Source organism: Akebia trifoliata, chromosome 8 (assembly GCF_017979445.1).
Source record: "Akebia trifoliata isolate Shusen 1 chromosome 8, ASM1797944v1, whole genome shotgun sequence".
Classification (NCBI taxonomy): Eukaryota; Viridiplantae; Streptophyta; class Magnoliopsida; order Ranunculales; family Lardizabalaceae; genus Akebia; species Akebia trifoliata.
In genome coordinates this window covers 43,995,450-44,016,545 of record NC_141382.1, presented here as the reverse complement: position 1 = coordinate 44,016,545, position 21,096 = coordinate 43,995,450, and the positions used below count along the sequence as shown (strand labels likewise).

At 35.6% G+C, this 21,096-nt stretch overlaps 1 protein-coding gene across 1 annotated transcript in view; it reads right to left on the bottom strand.

Moving 5' to 3' along the window:
* The window catches only part of LOC147397027 (RIBOSOMAL RNA PROCESSING 5), a 50,141-nt gene that overhangs the window by 17,364 nt on the left and 11,681 nt on the right, over positions 1-21,096 (bottom strand). Inside the window, 19 exon segments of the mRNA XM_086452417.1 lie at positions 1,944-2,004; positions 3,522-4,179; positions 8,441-8,591; positions 8,688-8,762; positions 8,855-9,008; positions 9,267-9,367; positions 9,486-9,569; positions 9,945-10,090; positions 10,207-10,375; positions 12,047-12,148; positions 12,241-12,315; positions 12,410-12,490; positions 12,651-12,757; positions 14,927-14,992; positions 15,065-15,210; positions 15,356-15,490; positions 19,501-19,637; positions 19,916-19,990; positions 20,162-20,347. Of these exon segments, the coding sequence (XP_086308543.1) occupies positions 1,944-2,004; positions 3,522-4,179; positions 8,441-8,591; positions 8,688-8,762; positions 8,855-9,008; positions 9,267-9,367; positions 9,486-9,569; positions 9,945-10,090; positions 10,207-10,375; positions 12,047-12,148; positions 12,241-12,315; positions 12,410-12,490; positions 12,651-12,757; positions 14,927-14,992; positions 15,065-15,210; positions 15,356-15,490; positions 19,501-19,637; positions 19,916-19,990; positions 20,162-20,347 (2,709 nt within the window).

Here is a 21,096-nt window from a genome sequence, read left to right as displayed (position 1 = left end):
AGAGGAAGAGGATTGGAATTTGGTGGAGGGGAAGAAATTGTACTCGCTTGACGCGAGTGGGGAAGAAGGGGTGACTTCGCTTTGGGATTTGACAGAAGGAAAGAAATTGTACCCACTCGAGGCAAGTGGAGGAAAAGATGGGGTGACATCGCTTGGGGACTAGGAGAACGAGCTGGGGAAAGAGATTGAATGGGGGTAGGAGAGTCAGCAGACAAGGCTGGATCTGAAAAGGCATCAGATGGCATGGCAGAGCAATCAGAGTCCTACTCAGCAAGACGAGCAAAAAGAACAGACTCTTGAAACCAAGTTGCTTTCTCAGTTTTCCTCTTCTTGCGGTTCTTTTTGATTTTCCCCTCGTCCCGGTGTACCTTTCTGGTCTCGGCATTAGTAAGAGCAGAAACCTCTATAACACCAAAAGAGAAGTCGATATAGCCTAAATCCGAGCACAATTCTTCAAGAAAAGGTGGAAGACTTTATCTTGGAAGGTTTCAGGAACCTGAAACCCTTCCTATGCTACACCAGCCCCAAACACCCACTCCCCAGAGATGAATAAGGGGTCTACATACCATGCTTTGTCAGAACTAGAGAGGGTTACCAAAACATTACCCCCAAGTTTAGAAGACATGGAATAACATCCAATCCAACGAGAAATGGACTTAAGGTTGTATTTAGAAAGAAATTAGCAAGGGGAGACACCCATTCTCTCCACAACTCCCACAAGGCTATAAAAGTTACCAGACATTTGGCCAAGACCCTTGTTGATCCGAATTAGAAACTCCTTGAGGAAATGAAATTGTGGAAAACGCAAACCAACAACAATCTGGCCTACGTAAACCATGATCTCCCCAACGCAACGATTGCTAAAATCTACACAAGCCCTAATTTTGACATTTTTAGGGATGGAATAGTTCTTACAAAGGGTGGCAACAGTGTTAGCCTTTACCTCAAGGAAGAAAGATTGAGTTGCAAAGAGTTAAGGCCTTTTGCTTCAGAGTTCTAATGCCGCAAGAAAGAAGACAGATAAAAAAAGATAGCCAGATCCCTTAGTCCATCAATTTATAACCAACGGCCATTGAAAGCAGAGGGCGACTTAGTGGGACGTGTGGCGGCATAGGATTAGTTGGAATTCAAGAGATCACATCGTTTGAAATTCAAAACGACGATTCATCATTTGGATTGAATTTGAAACGAAGCAACGCAATAATGAGATCTTTTGAGCGTGAGTGCCATTAAATGAGGTTCGTTTCGAAGAGGTACCGTTTCTTGAGACGACGGCTAAGATAAGCGCCATCTCGAGAGGGGGTAATTGTAAAGGCTAAAAACTATAAGCGCATCAGAACCCTAAATGTGTCCAGATATGGGTAGAGTAATTATACTGGGCAGGTTATTCCTACTCTACTCAGAGTGGTACCTAAGTCTATCCAGCACAGACGAAGGGCAGGGTAGAGTACCCACCCTACTCTGTTTAAAGAGGAGAGTAGATCCATGAAGATCAGGGATCATGAATAGTCTTCTATTCCGGGAAGATCTCTGGGGAACATAATAAATAGAAGAGACCCAAGGGAAAGAGGTCAACCATTTTTGTGAGAGTTTGAGAGCTTATTTCCTTTTCCTAAGAACTAATTTGAGCGTCGGAGAGTTTTGGCAAGCACCACACCGGTGTCACCATTGGTGGATCAGAACATAAGGGAACATACAACGGAACGTCGAAGTTGAGTTGTCAAAGGTAATCAGAAAATCACCTCTACAGATATTATCATGAAAAGGATGCACCATCCTGTCACTAGAAAAGCTCATAAAAACCATCAAACTGAATGGTGAACGCCATGGCTTATAATCACATATTTGGCACAAAAAAAGCAAACTCACCAATGTCACTTTAATAACTAGAAATAGAAAAGAAAAAAAAAACGGGGGGTGGGGGACATTGAGCTATTACGTACCTGTACAATCATATTTGGACGAAGATCCTCAATCTTTTCAACTCGCTTGCCAAGAAAACCCCTACAAGTCATCAAGTAAAATACTTGAGAAAATTATACTATTTTCATAGGGCAAAAGGTGGTAATGAATATCCACCTAGCAAGATCACTGGAAACAAAACATGCATCTCCTATTAAAAACAAAAAACAAAACAATACATGGCAGATTTTAACTCGATATATCAAGTGAGGATTAACAAATACATATCATGAATGCATTCAAGTTCCAAATTGTTTTAGTGGAACAGACCAGAGTGAAATAACTAAAACATTGAATGTTTCGGGATGTTGGAATGCCTTGAAATGCTGCACTTGAGATCGTCTTAGTTTTTCTCCTAAGACATATGCGTCTTAGTTGCGCTTGTGATTTCAAAACTTCGACACAACTAACAAGGAAAGGCATATGCTAAATACTTGGCATTGCAATAATGAGCTTAGAACTTTTAAGAATAAATGCTTCCTGCCACGAGTTCATTTGAATTAATTCATCAGTTCATTATAGAAAACCTAATAACAGGGTTAGTGGTGTGCAATAACCTCATGACTCACAAGTTGCAAGGCAAAGAAATTAAGCATGTGCCTTACCTTGTCTTTATTTGTCCTATCATCTAGCCACCAAGGATCTAAGTAAATCCTATACGAGTTCCGCATACAAACACCTATAATATTTTAGTTAGAAAATAAAAATCACAAAGGGAGTACCATCTCATTACCGTAACTTATCAGTATGATACTCCATATGAAAAGCAGATTTCTTTCCTTCATTGAAACTGCTGAATTATTTATTCACGCAGACAAGCCAACTTGACAAATCAATTTTGGCTAGTAATACTGTAAGTTGGATTCCCAAGCATTTGCAGGAACATATCAAGATTCCAAACACACCCAACAAACTGCTCGAACAGTAGCCAAGACCACGTATAAATGGACTTATTGACGTCAAAAGGCAGTTAGTTCGGACTGTTCCATAACTGAAAGACATGCTCATACAAAGAAAGACACATGCCTCACTGAATGAATATATGAGGGTGGAAGGAGAAGTTAATGCATTTCGCAAGATTTGGATAAAATGCTATGCAGAAATCACAGAAATTATGTTCTGCTCCTAACAGTTGGAAATATTGAGCTTTCATATAAAGTAACACTAACCAAAACAATTAACAAAAAAAAGGATATTTCAGGAGAGACGATAACCACTAACTATTTCTTTACAGTTACCATGCTGACCATTAAAATGATTATATTAACAAAAAATTTGGTATAATGTTGTGCAACAAAATTTAATTTGGAGTGATGAAATGAGCACCACCAACATGCTGTGCGAGAACAGAATGATGCACAAAGTCCAATGATAAGAAGTATTCAATAGATGATATCTGGAAACCCCAGTATTTGTGATATCAAGTTAGATTGATATTTTCAGATAGAATAATGACTGGATAATATGAATCCCTAATATAAACACCTTTCAAACAAGAAAAAAAAATGGTAATAATAATTGAATGTTAAAATATAAATTGGTAAAGGTGGACCACTTACAGGTCTGTATCAACTCCTAAAGAGTTTGTAGTCTGACCAACTCCCACAAAACCACGGAATGACAAATCAAAAAGCACATTACCCTTGACAGAACGACTAATTTCAAGGACCTTACATTTGACAAACTGCCCTTCCTGATATTCAGCCAGTGGATTAGGTACAAACTTATCTGTAAGTTCAGTAAAATGAACCTTCCCGTACAGATGAGGTCCGATTTGCACAAGCAACCCACTGATACCTGGAAATATTTTTGTAATTCTGCCACCAAGAACATCACCTTCACGTATGTGCTCACTGACATTGTCAATTGAAATTGTACTTTTACTGCCTGAATCATCTATCTTTAACTTATCATTGTCAGGTGTCCTTTTAGTGAGCAAAGACAATGGGCATAAAATCAACCGTAACAGCGTTTTTGCTTTGTCATATTTTAGAATTTGACCAGTAACAGCTTTCCCCACTAAAAATCGCTTCTGGAACTCGTTAAGTTCATTGGGTTCGCATGAACTATCAAGAAGAAATAACTTGGCCTTTACATGCCGAGAAACTGTTAACCAGACCCAATCATTATCCACCTTAACAACATATCCAGTGACGCTTTGTCCAGTTGCAAAATTTGAATCTTCAGTCATAAGCCTATCCACATCTTCTTTGGATCCTGGATAAGCATTGTAATAAATCAGAACTAAAGAATAAAATATGTTCTAGGAGGATAACATATCAAAAGATGCAAACAACTTCATCATGAAGGGGGAAAAGGCAATCAGGTGATAGAATGCAAATATAGGACATTGAAAGAACAGGCATTACAGAAATAAAGCAATTGAATAGAGAAGTGAACATTTGCAATAAGTTGCAGTGACAAAATAAACCTTTATTTCATGTAAAAAAAATGGAGCAGCCAATCTAAATCTGTGTCAGGATTTGGGGAAGAAATTTCTCTGAATCAGGGTCTTAGAAGAAACCTAAGTGATTGGAAATGGAATCTATCTATATGTCAATTAGTACCATAGCATTTGATCCTATCTCCAAGGAAAATGGTGACAAGAGAGTTTAGTAAAGGAATTACAACGGTGTGTTTTTTATCAAATCCATGTATTCTAGGCTTTCTGTTGGTATTTCTAGATTTTTCCTTGGCCCCAACGATCTGGGACTGAGTTTAAAATTCCCTCAAAAACTATCATACTTTGTCTGGTGTTCTTCCATGAATAAATTCCTCACTATTGACCCTCTCATTGACGGTAGAATTATTATCATTAAGTTTTGTTGCAAGTGTCAGGAAAATGGAGAAGATGTTGCCATGTTGATATGGTCCACTTTCTTTTCCATTTCGAATATGTTGGACCCTAGATTTTGTAGGTGATTGGTCTATTTCTGTAGTTGGACTTTTCATGCTTTTAATAATAGAGGTAGGGTTTTGTGGAGAAAGCTTCCATTTGCCGCATGTAGGTATTTGGAAAGAGCAGCTCTAATATTCAAGGGGAAGGAGAAGTATCTACATGATATCAAAATTCTGGGGATCAAGGAAAACTTGTTAATAGGTTTTAAAAAAAATTACAAAGTTCGAGAAAAAATAGTTCGAAAATTAAGGAATAAAACTCAAATATAATGTCTGATCAAATAGAAAATTCTGATAGGAGAGTTTTTCAAATGAAAGGACTTGCATTAGGTTTAGAACATCTGAGAAACATAGTTTATGGTGAACCCGTTTTGTAGGTCTAAATGAAATTCTAAAAGAAAAATATAAAGAACCAATTCATTAACATTTTCTTTTAAATCCATCATCCCAGAGAAGCTGAATCTAAAGCTTATTTCTCCCTTGACCTTTAACTTAGGTTTTGATCTTGTTATAAAGTGAATGAAGAACCAGACCAGTTAGAGAAAAGATTCAGATCATTGAGTGCTTCGACTTGAACCTAGAAAGTTAAGTATTGAACCAAGTTTTGAAGTCCAACCTTCATTACAATTCAACCATCTTCAATTCAAAAGCTAAGAATGAAGTCCAAATAGGTAGGAAAATTATGATTTCTGAGTTTTAGTAATAGATTTCTAGTTAGATTGTTTTAATTTTAGTTTTTACTTATCAAAAAAAAAAATATTGTTTCAGTTTTCAAATAAAAGAAAATTATTTCAAAATATGTTGAATTATGTATTTTAATTGAATTCATGCATATGAAAAAGGGATTTTTGAAATAATTTCAGATAAAAATATTGAAAATTAAAACAGGTTTTCTACGATTTCAACTAACCCTACAATAGAGCTGTTTTATAAAAACTAGATATTTGATGTTCGAAATGTTTACAGTGATTTCAAATATGGTTTTATTATTTAAATAAAAGAAATTTCAAGTTTTGGAATGATGAAAAAAAATTTCAAAGACATTTTTTGGTTGGTTTGTTCTAAAGTCACATTGGAGGTTTAATCGCTAGTTTCATGGAACTAAGAACGTGATTCTTAGTTGAGTGAGTATGCAGTGTGAGTATCTAGGAGAAGTGTGTTATGTTTCTGCTTATGTCGTGTAAGTCTGATGAGAGAAATTGATGCAGGACGGTGAGCGGAGAAAAGAAATTATGGGGTATTAGGAATTTGGTTTAGGATTCTGGGTAAGTATTAAGGATTTGAGATTAAGTTTGTGATTTGGGTTTGGATAGGGTAAACCCAAAAGGTAAAATGAAATTTTTATTTCAATTATTGTAAGATAGAGAAAAGGGTTAAAAGTTTGTAAGATAAGGAAAGGGTTGATGGTTAAAGATTTGAACAAGAGATTAATGAAATAAGGGTTAAAGAAAATGGGGAAAGAATTAAGGGTGGGGATTTGTAAGTTTCAAGAATCAAGCATCAAGAAAGGGATTTCAAAGATCAAGAATTAAGAATGGGGTTTCAAAAATTAAGAATCAAGAACAATAAATTAAAAAAAAAAAAAATCAAGAAAAACAAAAGAATAGAAAAGAAAAATAAAGATTAGAAGAAAAAAAAAATAGATAGAAAGATAAAACCTGGGAATCACACCAAGAATGGTGAAGAACTCACTTCACTCCATGAAAAAAAATCATTCTTTATTCATCAAAATCTTCATTATTCATTATTAAAAAAACCATAATACAATCTATATAAAAATAAATAAATCTAAGAATCCTAATCAAACTAAAACACCAGATAAACAACCTAATTTTCGTAAATTTCTCTCTCCTAATTTTCTAACCCTAATAAATATAAATAAAAGACAAAGTAAAATTATTAAACTGCCCCAAAATATTATACTGAGACCATGGGCTAATAAAATATTAAATTAAGTCCAAAAAACATAAAATTAAATCCCTAAAACAGAAAAGTAAACAAATAACAAATCTAAAATAATCACAAACAATAAAACGATAAATCTAGCCCAAATAAGTGAAAATTTTCCATCGGAACCCTTGACCGTTGACTTGATTTGTGTTCTGGATTAGAAATGCTTTGATGATCAGCTTTCTGTGATTTTCTTTATAGAATTGTGAGATTTCTGTTAGGTAACTCCCATTACCCACCCTACCAATCATCTAAGTTTTAGGATATTCTTGTGATCAATGATAAGCTTGAAGATTGTTGCAGTATCTAGTTATCAAACAGTAAGTTTGTGTGTTGTAAACATTAGTAGGTAAGTACATCGATTTATGTAGAGAGAGAAGGTTAGTATATATATACACACACGCATATATATATGGCAGTATATGTCAATATTTCTTTCTATTATGTATATAAATAGAGGAAGTTGTGAGATAGAGCCCTTGATTTGTTTATGTATCATATTTCGTTATGCTTCCACTGCAGTATACTGAATTATTATCAGAAACCGTTGTATTATATGTGTTTTTCATCGTGTGGGAAGTATCTCACACCTTCAAATTCCAACACTTAATCGTGGGATGCGTCTTAGAATTTAAGGTCGTAACATCTAGAATTTTTTTTTTTAAAAGTCTTTTTAAGAATTTTGTATTCAAGAGGGATTATCCAATGTTTGAGAATCCTACTAAGACATACAGGGGTATTTTTTACTTGTGGCTAATGTGAGTTTTGGGAGTGTGTTCTGGATGTTGAGTTCCTATCAGAAAGCTTGTTGTATTATTTTGACCACTAAGAAGATTCCTTCCTTACATTAAGCTTCTTTTTTTATTAAAGGAAGTGTTCTCATATTTGAAAAATGTTACGACCTTAAATGGACTTAGCAATCAACTCCAATATCAAAAAGCTCATTATAACTTCAGACTCGAAGCTGGTTGTGATTAATGTAACAGGTCAGACTGATCCATCAGTCAGCAAGAAGAATTGTCAGTGCCATTCACCTAAAGAATGATATTGATGACTTCCTCATATTCCATGTTTATAGAGAAACCAATAAAGCAACTGATTTTTTGGCCTCCTTTAGCACTCCAATTATACTTGTTGAGCTTTTTATTAGGGAGAATGCAATAGAGATGGTCTGGGCATGTTCAATGAGGGCTGATTACAGCCATAATTAGAAGACATATTCAATTTGAAGGTTCTAAAAGAGAGAGAGAAAAAGACTAAAGAAAAACGTTGATTGAGATAGTGAAAGAAGATATTACCATCCTATAACAGAAGATGTGACTCTGGACAAAAGGGAATAAACTAACAGGATTTGTTTAGCCAACCCCAAATCCTTGGGATAAGGCTTTGATAATGATGCAAATGGGAGAAATTGTTAACCGATTTTGAAATTTTATGATTGGTAAGATATAGATCCAGGTCTTCCTAACCCCATTACATGAACATGAGAACAGAAAGATGAAAGGGCAAATCATTTTTCTACAAGATGAAGATGTAATAAGATCTAACAACTTTAGGAGGTAACTAAAATGGTAAAAAGTGAAGATTTAAAATAAAAATAAAAAAGATGAGCTTTTAAATATTACATTACCTGAAAGCATTGTCGATCTGACAGAGAGTTCCCACAGGTAGTTTTTTCTGCTCTTTTTGGATTCATTAGGCTTTTCAACAATCCTTGCAGTGAGCAGTTGCCCAACTTTAAATTTATTGAATGGATCCTCCACAATTTGATCATCATTTGCCTACTCATAGAATAGTATACGTAAAATCACGGTCCAGTAGGAAAAAATGAGTATATTCATCAATAAAGAACCATGAGATGATAAAAAAATGTTCACCTCTGTTATATGAACCCTCCCACGAAAACCAATACCGAATTTCAAATGCAGTTCGAGAGGCTTTATGTCAGTAATCTGGACAAAATGTCAACTCGTAAACATCCATTTTGTTTAAAACCTTAAAACACTTTTTAGCTGCCAAATATGAAAACAGAAAACTACTTTACCTCTGCCTCAACAAGTGATCCCACATTATAGTTAGACTTTTTCTTGGCTCTTTTTGAACTAGATGTTTCTGCAACCTCGCTTAGAGATTTAAGAAGTAGCAGAAGTCTTCCAGATGTTGAAGGGCTTGGAAGAGCCTCAACAGTAGCAACAACACTTCACCAAGTAAAAAAAAATTCAAATGCTGAACCCAAGTTAAAGCAATAATTCCAGAAAGCAATCAAATAGAACAAAAGATGCATGCGGACTTGTTATATAATACATGAAAAGAAAACATACAAATGCATGCAACCAAGATGCCAGGCACAAAATCTCCCATAGGGAATTATAATATAAACATCTGAATACATTTTCTAACCAGACTAAAAGGAAATCAAGCACAGAGAAAATTCAAAGAGAATCTAAGAAGTCTACCTTTGCCCGTTCGTGAAGAGTTTGTGAGGTAACTTCTGTGTGTTATAGTCTGCTATTGATGCATATCCTATAGTATGATTAAACTCTGGTATTGAAAGAACCTGATTAGGTAGATAATGTCAATTCTGAAACATATAATGTTTATGAAGAGTGATTTGATTCAGTCTATTAAGCTCTGTATTGGATAAGAAAACTGCAGCTGATAGAATGAATACTTACCAAGTAGTTCTCTTTGACAATCTCCACAATTGCTGTTACACTCCGATGCACCTCCAAGTTCATTGATGTGTCTCTCTTGCGTTTCTGAAAATGAACAAATATATATATTAGTTAGGCCCAAAGAGAATCCAAATATATATATATATATATAAAGCATCCATCAACACCCAGATAAGATAATAACATTGCGTGTAAGCAACATTATGATATACCAAACTCATGAATGGAACTTATCTGTCCCAAGGTGCAGTTAATTATGTTTTCTCCCTCTAAACAAAGTAAAGGGGGGTGAAAGACAGAAATGGGTGAAGAGCAAAAATTAAAGGATGTATTAAAGGTAAGGTGATTATCAGAAACATTTTACTAGAAGAAATAATATGAGAGAAGACGGAATGGTTTATTAAAATGATTACAAGAAAAATTTATCAAAGGTGTTAATAAAAATGAATTGATGACAACCTTCTTCAAAATAGGGTTAGAACCATCTAAGTTCACCCCAGTAACCAACTCTGGCTTGAGCGATAAATCCACAAGGCGTTCTGTCTTAGCAATGTCAAGAACCATAGCCTGAACAACAGAGCCTGTTTCCACATTGGTTCCACCTACTGCAATAAATATATCATATCATCCTCATCAAAAAAGGAACACGAGAAACATGATACCAGGACTGAATTTTTTAATGAAATACTAAAATGATACCACAAAACACAAAAGGCCTTACACTGATAATGTGAAATAAAACCAAAAACATCGTTATGCTCCTTAAAGCTAAGAACAACCCCAAACTCTTTCTTCTCATGAATCTGTCCCTCGATGACACTCCCAATATTAAACTTTTCCACCCATTTAAAATCAGAGTTTTGTGACTCCGACATTTGCAGCTTAGCAATCTGTACCATAAAGTAAGAAAATATGAAATGCCAGTACTACAAACTGAAGGAAATGATAGATGGGCAAGGCAAAAGGAAATTTTAAATTCCGTAATAAAATGCAACTGAGTAACTCAATGATGCACAATCAAGACTATTTAACAGTTTCCAATAAACAGCGAGGGAATCGAATCATAAAGGAGGTTTGTTAATGAAAGGAATATACTTTATTTACTAGGCAAATAAGGGTTATTGGTCAGCATGAAGGTGGGGTCAATGTATTTTGAACTCGGGTCGTGGGATCAAACTCCACACTTAGCTAAGTTCGCACCTTCATGAAAGGAATATATACTTGAGTTCTAAATTTCAACTGGGGAAATAATTGGGTCAGAATTGAGTTCCAAAATTTATAGATTACTTTATATATTGCTTGCACAAAATTCTTCATGAACAGAAGTCTTCATTTAATTTAGATAAAAAGGCAACCAATCAAGAACCATACTACTTAATAACCATCAAGAAAGAAAACTAGTCACAATTAGTACTATCATCTAAAGCATATCTAGAAAAACAATATGCCTCAAAGATTCCATACTAAGAAAGAATCATCCATTAGGAAGGGAAACATGTCCTAAATTGTGCTTTTCATGCATTGCATCATATCTTATCCCGCGTCAACCATTACTGACAAGATTATCTAGCAGCCTTCTTAAATCAACAATCTCCTCCACAGAATTCAAAATTAGCAAAGAGGCCACTTTCCAAAGGGAAGCATGCAACAAAACATTAGCAGAGATTTCAGAAGCACAAGAGAGGATAACGAATAGGATGATTTTGATAGAGCATTATGGCAGAGAGCTCGAGGTTCCAAATCAGGTGAGCCACACGTGAACCAGGACATATCTCCCCACATGACCTTGTCAGGCAATTCAGCTTCGGAGAACTACAAAATATCACGAGGCAAAATAAAAACAACAAATGAAGGACGGCTCAGAGTGGGAGATAGACTAGTGAAGTAATAGGTACAGATGAAAGGTACTTGAGACATGGTCACCTTCTTAAATATTCAATGCATAAAAAACCTAAAATGAGGTAGGAAAAAATTATTGCAACAAAACAGTTGCAAACAAAAGTAACTAAATAAACAACTAAAGAACCAAGCAAAAGCCTCAAATACAATTAAGCTTCCAAATAAAGCAGTAGTAGAATAAGTAACTAAATAAACAACCTAATAAAAAAAAGCATCCCACCAGAGAACAAATCAAAAGCCTCAAATATAATTAAGCTTCCAAATGAGGTAATCAACAACTACGATAATAATTACAAATTTACAATAACAAATAATAACAATACTACTACTATTAATATTAGCATTCATATTAGAATTATTATTTTAACAATATTAACAACAGTACTCAAAGAAGGGATTTTGTATAGGACTAGAAAAAGATTTGACAGCTGAAAATAAAATAGAACCTAGTTCCACAATCAGGTATAGATCAACCAAAGACATGAACCCAACTTGAAGTTCATATGAACTTCCATAGAAAGCAATGGATAAATTCTCTACTTCAAATGAAATTCATCAGATGAGTTTTAGCTAAATAACTAACAAATTACTCAAGCAAATATGTAGGAATATAAACATTGGAACATCGATGAAAGAATCGGAAATAATATTGCTAGCATGACCTTCTCCTCTAAATGAAAATATCCTTGAATGAAGGATGTGTCTGATGAAAAGCAAGATGACTGCTTCAAGGTGAGTGTTATTCTACCAGTTTCATTATCAACCTGGAAATAAGAGAAACCAAATTAGATGATAGAAAAATGGCAGAAGATGCTAAAGCATTTGCAGAAAGTTCAATTTAGCATGGTTCACTGACATTGAAGACATGACTACGAACTGATTGTCCAATGTAAAAAGCTTCAGAAATATCAGCTCTTTGTTCATCGGTAGCCTTCAAACAAGAAATTTTGATTTCGCTTAAAACATATATAATGCATAGAAGAAACATATGTAAGACCACTACTAGTAAAACCTAGACATTTTACTTTATGTTTAGGAGAGAATCCAGTCAGATGCCCAAGAAAACGGACAAAGCAGCCAGCTTCAATTATATTGCAGATGTACCCCTGGTTTAGCACAGATAAATAACTGTATTAAGTACTTGTATGCAAAAAAGGATACAATGCCTAGGTTTAATACCTATGGAAAAAAAAAAAAAGGCATAACGATTATGATAACAAAATTTTACAATCTTATGATAAAAAGAATGAATATACAGCTTCTCACATGAACTACTAAACGAGGATGAATCTGGGCAACATCCACAGGAAGCTTCTCGGCAGAGTTTATAAGAGAGTATTTTGCGGACAATATCAAATTGTTGCCATCAATGTCTGCAAGTGGATAAAGATTTTGCAAGAAAGGATGATGTCAATAAGCAAAAAAGATTTAGTGTTTCCTTTTAAATAGAAAAAAATAAAAATAAAAAAAGGCATAAGATAACCATGGGAGAAACCATGAGATAAAAGATGACTACAACTTGTCCTTTTGTTTCTTTATTTGGCCTTTTGAGTGGCAAGACAAGTACAAACCAATGCATTTTGCCAAACTAGCTACCTATACATGAGGATATCTTATACATCATAAGACTAAGAGTGCCGATAATTTGACGGACTTTTGGCGCACGCACCTGACACACGCTGACATGGAAGCACATAACTTATTAAAAAAGAGAGTGAAAGTTTCTCTCTCTTGCCCATTCTCTGCCCACATATTTATTTTTTTAAATTTCAGATCTTAAAAAGGATCGTTGGGCCACATTGATTATCACATTGACAATCCAACAACACAGCCATCTAGATTTCATGAAAATATTCATATTCAAAAAAAAAAAAATTTTAAACAATTGTTTTCAAGCTTGATCCAAGGTGTTTAAAACAGACGGCTACCGAGCACCTAAACTTAAAAATAAAATTCAACAGTGAAAAATAACTTCTTTTTTTTTTGGTTAAACTTCATAGAATATTATCCTCTACAACCCCATTTCATCAGATCAGGCTTTTGAATGTCACAAGGTGATCAGATCTGAAAGTTCCATTTTTTCACTATGGGCAGGAGACTCTTTTTCTCTTCTTTTTTTTTAATAAGTTAGGTGCTTCCACGTCAGCGTGCATCAGGTGCGTGCGCCAAAAGTACGTCAAATTATCAGTACTCGTAGACTAATCAATATGAACAGGTAACTGAACTTATAAACAGAAAGCCCAGTCGTATTGGTAGTAGACCATGCATATTATAACTTATGAAGGCCCCTTTAAATATGAGAATAAAGATTACGAATTTACGATCACATCTGCAATCAAAGTTTGGTCCACCAAAAGCAGTGGGAGAACAAAGAGATACATAATTTTGAAGGGCATCAGGACACCTCAAAGACTTAAAACAAATTTAGCAGCCAAAACCAAGGCACCGACAGAGCACCCCAAAGAGCATAAACGAACAGAGAATGGCATCTTTCCCCTTTCCATCTCTATCTCCTTCTCAGGAAAAAAAGAAAAAAGAATTGGCTTGTATGTGAGAAAATATAGGAACAGAGATGCACATTCATGTTCAGGATGCATGTATCATAATTAAATTAATATCAAAGAGCAGGCAGCAGGAATTGAACCCCGCATCTCAGTTCCATGCCTCATCCATCCTTTTGGTGGAATTGACATCGGAGATATTTCTAGCCTATCTGTTTCTATTTCTATATTGGGAAAGTTAAGATAAGAAATCATCATAAAGTTATTGAGATCATATACAAATCGAGAGATTGCTAAACAATAGATAAATGGGGAGTTAGTGATGATTTTTAGAATGCAATTGCTCTAGGTTAATAAACAACATTGATATTAGTAAAAGAAGCTTTAAATGCACATGGTAGAGCTTGCATCAACCAATGTTCTCAAAGGCGTCCTATGATGAGTTAAATTTTTTTATCACAGGAAGCACATTGCACTATGGAAGGGTAACATTTTACAGTTTAATGAATCCTCCACTTATTTGACGGAATGCTTTTGAGAAGAGAATCACATCCCTTGTAGGGGTTTGATGTTTGAAACTTGGTAGCAAACCGCCAATTAACATATTCCTTGAAAAATTAAAGAGGTGGAGGATTGTACCAAGGGAAACAATACTCAACATTTATATTCAGAAGTTAGAACCATGGATGGTATTTTAAGTATCATTATCTAACCAAAGGAAAATAATTGTAACAAGGCAAAAAGATAAATCGTAATTATATATAAATGATGCATGGAATAGTTAGAGACAATGGGGAAACATGCTAGCTTAAAATTTGCCTCAATACGGAGCATCTATTTTCAAACATAAAAAATGTACTTAAAGAATAGCGCCTCATCAATTAGATGGTTCCAGCTTGCTAAGTTGGTAAAGTCAATGGGTTTTGATACCACCACGTGGGTTCAAAATCTTTCACCCACTAATTACTCACCACAAACTTGCTTGCTTATAAGAAAAGGGATATCATCAATCATGGGAAATAAAGAAAATTCTGAGAATACCTAAAACCAAAAGTTGATCAAATTCATAACCAGGCTTCAAAATTGACTTCAGCAAAGTAGCATGCCCTACACAGTAGCATGAACAAATTAGCGAAAATCGAATCAAAGAAACTATAGATATACTGTGAAAATAGATACCTTGGTGGTCTGCTAAATGTTCAGCGAATATAGTTCCCTTCAAGTAACCGTTGGCATTCACATGTACAATAACAGCATTAGGAGTCAATCGCTCAACAACACCAGAAACCAGGCTACCCAACTTGACCATATCATTTACAGAAGCTCTGCCAGCCAAACATCAGTTAATTGGGTGATGATATCCTTGGGAAGAAGACAATTCTTGCGAAAATAATAATAATTGAAAGACAACTACTAAAATAAACCTCAATGGAGAAACTTAAAAAAAACAAAAAACAAAAACAAACAAACCTTTTAGGAGATATTATGAAACTAAGGTTGATCCTCCGAGAAGCCAGAATGGCACCAACGACCCTACATTTCACGACTTGCCCAACATGATACATTGAACTTGCTTCGCATCCAGGCTCCAATCCAAGTTCAGATCTGGTTAAGAAGGAAAATCAACAAAATACTGAGTTAAAAATGAATTATTAGACAACGAGAGCACCTAAAAAGGAAAGACATCAGAACTCTCAAAGAACATCAAAGCAATGAAAGAAATGAGATTTGCAGAAACATACAAAATACAATGCACTATATTAGCCTGCATTGTATCAGGTAAAGAAAGAAAAGCAACTAAATACTGAGTTAAAAATGAATTATTAGACCACGAGAGCACCTAAAAAGGAAAGACATCAGAACTCTCAAAGAACACCAAAGCAATGAAAGAAATGAGATTTGCAGAGAGATAAAAAACACAATGCAGTGTAAACCTTTTCTCTTCCAGTGAGGACCAATTTCTTTTTTGTTACAAGTCAAGGATTTTTATTAATACCATGGTCAAGTTGACCATGCAACAAGGTAAACAGCAAATAGAAAACTAAAAACCAAAACCAAACAAACCAGCAATGCTGCACACACACCCAATCCCACTTAAAAACAAAGTCTTCAAAGATGGCCCCCCCTTGACTCACTAAAAAACGTGCTCCACATAAATAAAGACCCCAAAATAGACATGATAATCTCTTGGACCGAAGATTCCTTCCCCTCAAAAGTCCTAAGGTTCCTTTCCTTCCAAGTTTCCCAGCAAATCGCAAATGGAGTGATACTCCAGTGTCCTCTTAAACGCCGAAAAACCAACTCCTATGGCTAGGTTCACAAACATGTACCAATGATTAAAAATAAATAAATAAATAAAAACGAAGAATGAGCAATCCAGAGAAGCAGAATAAAAAATAAATAAATAAAAAAGAAGAAAGAAATAAATAAATAAAAGAAAAGACAATGGCAATCATTTGCTATATTGGCCACCAAAGGATTTAAAATAGAATTGCCAGCATGTGCAAGCTAGATTGATCCTGATAAAGTAAGCATCACACTCACTGGGCCTATTCCTAGTGACAAGTACCTTAAATAAAGATGAAAGAAACTCAATCAGAATCGACAGCAACGATTATAACTGCAAAATATCTGAGGGAGTACGTGATGAAGTACAAAATATAGCCGTGAGAGATGCATACAATCACATGCACAACATTCCGGAGGATGCACCAAATTGAAAGATTCAAAAGTTGGGTTGACAGCACAACTTTGGTGGTGAAAGTAGAAACTGGATACATAAATTTAAGAATTTACATCTACACTGAAACCATAGATGGATCAAGACATAGTTAAATGGAAAAATAGAATATTTGAGGTGGAGCAAAGAGGGTGATGATGATGACAATCTAGGCCCAGGCTACTTGAAATTTTCAAAAAACACGTGTAGGTGCTAGGTGCTATTGTTTGTGGCACATCCAATGCTTATTCAAGGTAACCTTGCCAAAATATAATCCACCCCAAAATTTTCACTTCTTTATAGCAAGAAAAATAAAAGCACATTGAAACTTCACCAAAGAAGTTTACAAGAGCATGATGCAAGTTTACTATGGCACTTCCTGTGATGAACTCATGAAACTCGACCACTGAAGGTCGTCAGAATGTTCGATCATGAGTACAACAATCTACTACTGGCATGTTAGCTCACCAGACTCCTCAACCATTATCCAAACATTTTCTCTTAGGTTCTCTGGTTTCCTCAGAAGATCAAAGCTAAGGACAGCTTTCTTCAAAGGTGGCAAAGTGAGTATTCTTCAAGTAAGAAGGTGACTCCAATGAATTTTTCTCCTTTTCTATTGTAGTTCACAGAGGGCTCTGCCTAATAGATGAGTTGATAAGTCGATTAAAAACTCTAGTCTTCTCCATTTCACCAAAAGGTGTTGTGGGAAACCATGCAACCAACCAGGGTGGTTAGATGGTTAAACTTTGGATGATGCCTGGAACTGGGCTGAAGGGAAACTTCTTTGGAGAGAAAAATCTCTCATAAGAAGATGAGAACCATTGTATTCAAATCTAATGAGGGGTAGATTCTTGGAGTCATGGATTTTCCATCAGTGTAGTTAAGGGTGAAAAGTGCACTTAAAGCGCAAAGGCCTCCTGGTGCCTGATGCAAAAGGCGAGGCGTACGCCTGAGGTGAAGCAAAGCACAAAAACATTAAAAAATTAGATAAGGACGAATGGACTCCAGATATAATATAATTATTATATGTATAAATATGAGTTTTACAAACGAGTTGAAGGATTCAACACTTCAAGAAATAGAAGAACGTTCAGCAATAGCAGAAAAATTAGAGAGCAAGAAAAACAAGAATAAGGGAAGAAAAAGAAGTAGAAGCATGCCAACAACATATGTTGCTATGACACAACAAAATTGGGGTCAAGGCTTAAAAGGTTGTATCGGAGGATCGTTTTCATCAAGGAAAAATGATATTGTATCGTTCAACATATTCTGAAACATTATGATACATTCTCGAAACATTTGATGTTTCAGGGTCAATGTTTCTTATCAGTCTTGGCCGATACTGATAGGAATCTACCTATATATTCTGATACCTTGAACCATGACTAGGGCTATCAATGGGTGGTTCAGGCCATGTGTAGTTAAGCCCTGGCCAGACCCTAGAGGGGCAAGCTCTATCTTAGACCAACCATATACCCCTGTATTAAGGTGCCTTCAGTGCGCCCCACCTTGAGGTGCACCTAAGGCGCGCGCCTTGACTACAAAGATTCCTGCAAGTAGAAACAACTTGTAGGCCAACCCCAAGGGTGCAGGAAAACTTGTCCGGGCAAATGTGATTGAGTTGAAAAGTACCTTTATGACTTAACTCCTATGGGTAACAAGGTAGCTAGCCCTAAAGACCCTGTAACACTCGGAACTTGAAGATTGTGCTAGGGCAGGTTGGTGGCAAAATTATGGGGAGATGGACTGATCAAAGTTGTCAAGGAATATAATGTGGAGGCCGATGATTCAAGGCGTATGTGTAGATAATGGAAGGAAGGCATCCTTTTTGAGACAGTGGGTAACATAGATTTGATAAAGAGAATAATCGTTTCGAGTCCCAAGTTTGTTCACTTGCTACAGGTGCCACCTCAGTGAGGTGGAAGTCTATGTGTGGGAATACCACAAACCCAGGGTCAAAACCCCGCCTTCACACTTATGCCTCCCAAAAAACGATTGTCCACATTCTTAGTAAGAAAGGTCTCAAGTTGTCCAGACCCTCCAAGGAACTACAAGATTTAATATGTGCAATGAACTATGGTCGCAACTATTAGGAGAGTGGAGATGCAAGGCGGAGAAAATGTATTGTTATCAATCAATTTGAAAATATTTCCTTGGAATTTGATAAGTTGGGAAATATGGATAGAAGGTTTGTAACAGAATTAAAAGATGGAACCTTATAATGTTCTGCATCAGGAAACGAAGATTGGAGTCCATGGGCAATGCAATTGTCGCAGATGTTTGGATAGTAAAGACATAGAATGTTCTGATTTACTTACAACGTCAGGTAGAGTGGGACGAGAGAAAGTTATGGAAGTTTCTAAGTAGTTGATTGGGGTTTTTACAGTCATTATCAGATATAACAATTAGCAAGCTCAAATTTGGTGAATAATTAATTGAAAATTCCTCATTGATCTCCCTCTTGAAGGAGCAATCTTCGGCTGGTCAACAAACAAGAGACTCCAACAACTACTATGTATTAAATTTTCCTATTTGCTACAAAATGTCTAGTCTACTTACGAATTAAATAGTTCCTATATCAAATAACCCAAAACCTAAGGAATATTTTCAATGGGGAACATAAAATTACAAGGCATCAACAATGGCCTACTAATTCTCTCAAAAGGCCCAAACATTGAACTCTTAAGCTAATTATAATGGTGATATTCAAATGAGAAAACTTTGAAACAGTAGCTCACGTAAATGCAAAGATTTTACAAAAAAAAATAAATGGAACATAAGCAAATACCACTAGTGTTTCAATCAGTCACAGAATCCAGAAGTTCCATGGAGATCAATGAAGTCAACAGCTAATCTAGATAAAACAGATATATAGAAGGGTGGGAAGATAGCTAACCTAGGAGCAAATCCTTGGACTCCATTGTAAAATCTCACAAAGCACCCATGTTTTTCAACTTTTGTGATCCACCCATGTGTCACTAATCCAGCAGTAGCATCAGCATATGAACTAAGAATTCCAAGCTTCGATTTCACCTGAAAAAGTCACAATGAATATCTTCTGCATTAATGGAAGGAATGGGATATACAAAAAGAAGTTGGAAACTACATGTTTATGGAGATTCAACAAGAACAAAGGTTCAAAGCAATGACCATGTCAATCAAAGGCCTTTAAGAACTCTTCACGTGGAAGGTCAGCAAGATGAGAAGTAAATGAATGGCATATGTTGCAATGAACTATTCAAGGACCAACGATATCAAACTAACACCAGGCAAACAAAGATCTAATAAATCAATCAAGGAATCAAACATACAAGCGTTTTCTTGTGTGTAACAGTTATTCTCTTGGATTTGCAACCCAGCACACGAAATACTAGCTCTACTCCAACCTGTACAACAGAAAGAAGTGTTTAGTTTTCACATCCACAATGATAAACAAGCTAATAACATAGGGACAGAACGATTGGACTATAATATATTTTAGAAAAAAGCCAATTTAAAAATATCTAGTAAAGAAAAAAATAAAAAGAAAGCCTCACTTAAGGGCATATGATACCGACCTTGAATTTTTTCCTTGGTATCACAATTTCAAATTCTGACATGTGTGGAAGAGGACAAAGAGCCTTCACACCACCAGAGAACTGCACAATAGCGCCAAAGCTCTCGACAGCAATGACCTTGGCCTTCACCACCATACCAGGCTTGACATCTGTGTGTGTGAAAACTGACCCTTCAAAGGCACTAGCCTGTATAAAAGAAATATGAGCATATGAGCAAGTTAAGGCCCAAGACAATGTATCAACATATGCTAAACAGTATGAAACAGTTCCAAGTGGTAATTAAATGCAGGCTAACGAAACAAAACTTTCAGAAGGCAAAACAGGACCCAAAGAGTGAGGACTCATTTTACATATAAATTAATGACTGCTACAAATAACAAAATATAAGAGAGAGAGAAAGAAATAAAGAGAAAGATAACAAAGAAATGCTGAACCAGACTAATCTTACAGTGCACATGTATCTATTAATACCATAGTGACTTACTTCCTAAAGATACAGGACTTTCAGAAGAAAGAAACAGTGGGAGGAGGGAGAGAAGAAGAGAACGAACAAATGCTCCTGTAATGCATAACTGAGTGTTGGAGAAGAGGAACCATGCTGGTGTGTTGGACAACATGGCTAACATGGGAAGTACATTCAATAACCACAATGTCTACATAAATACGCTGGATTTTGACAATTATGCTGGTAGAAGAGGTCAAATTTCAAATTATAAAAGGTATATCCTTGCAACCATTCACTCGAGAAGTTCGTAGATAAGTCGGGATCGGTCTTGGTTTCAAAGGCTTGGAGCTGAAGCAAAAAAATTGTCGCTTTAGATCCAATCTGATGGAAATCAAGGACAAACAGATCATGACACAGGAAATCACTTCTTGGTCACCAATTTTAAATCAAGAAGAGAGGGCAAGGCATGTCGTCGAAGTTTTAAACCATT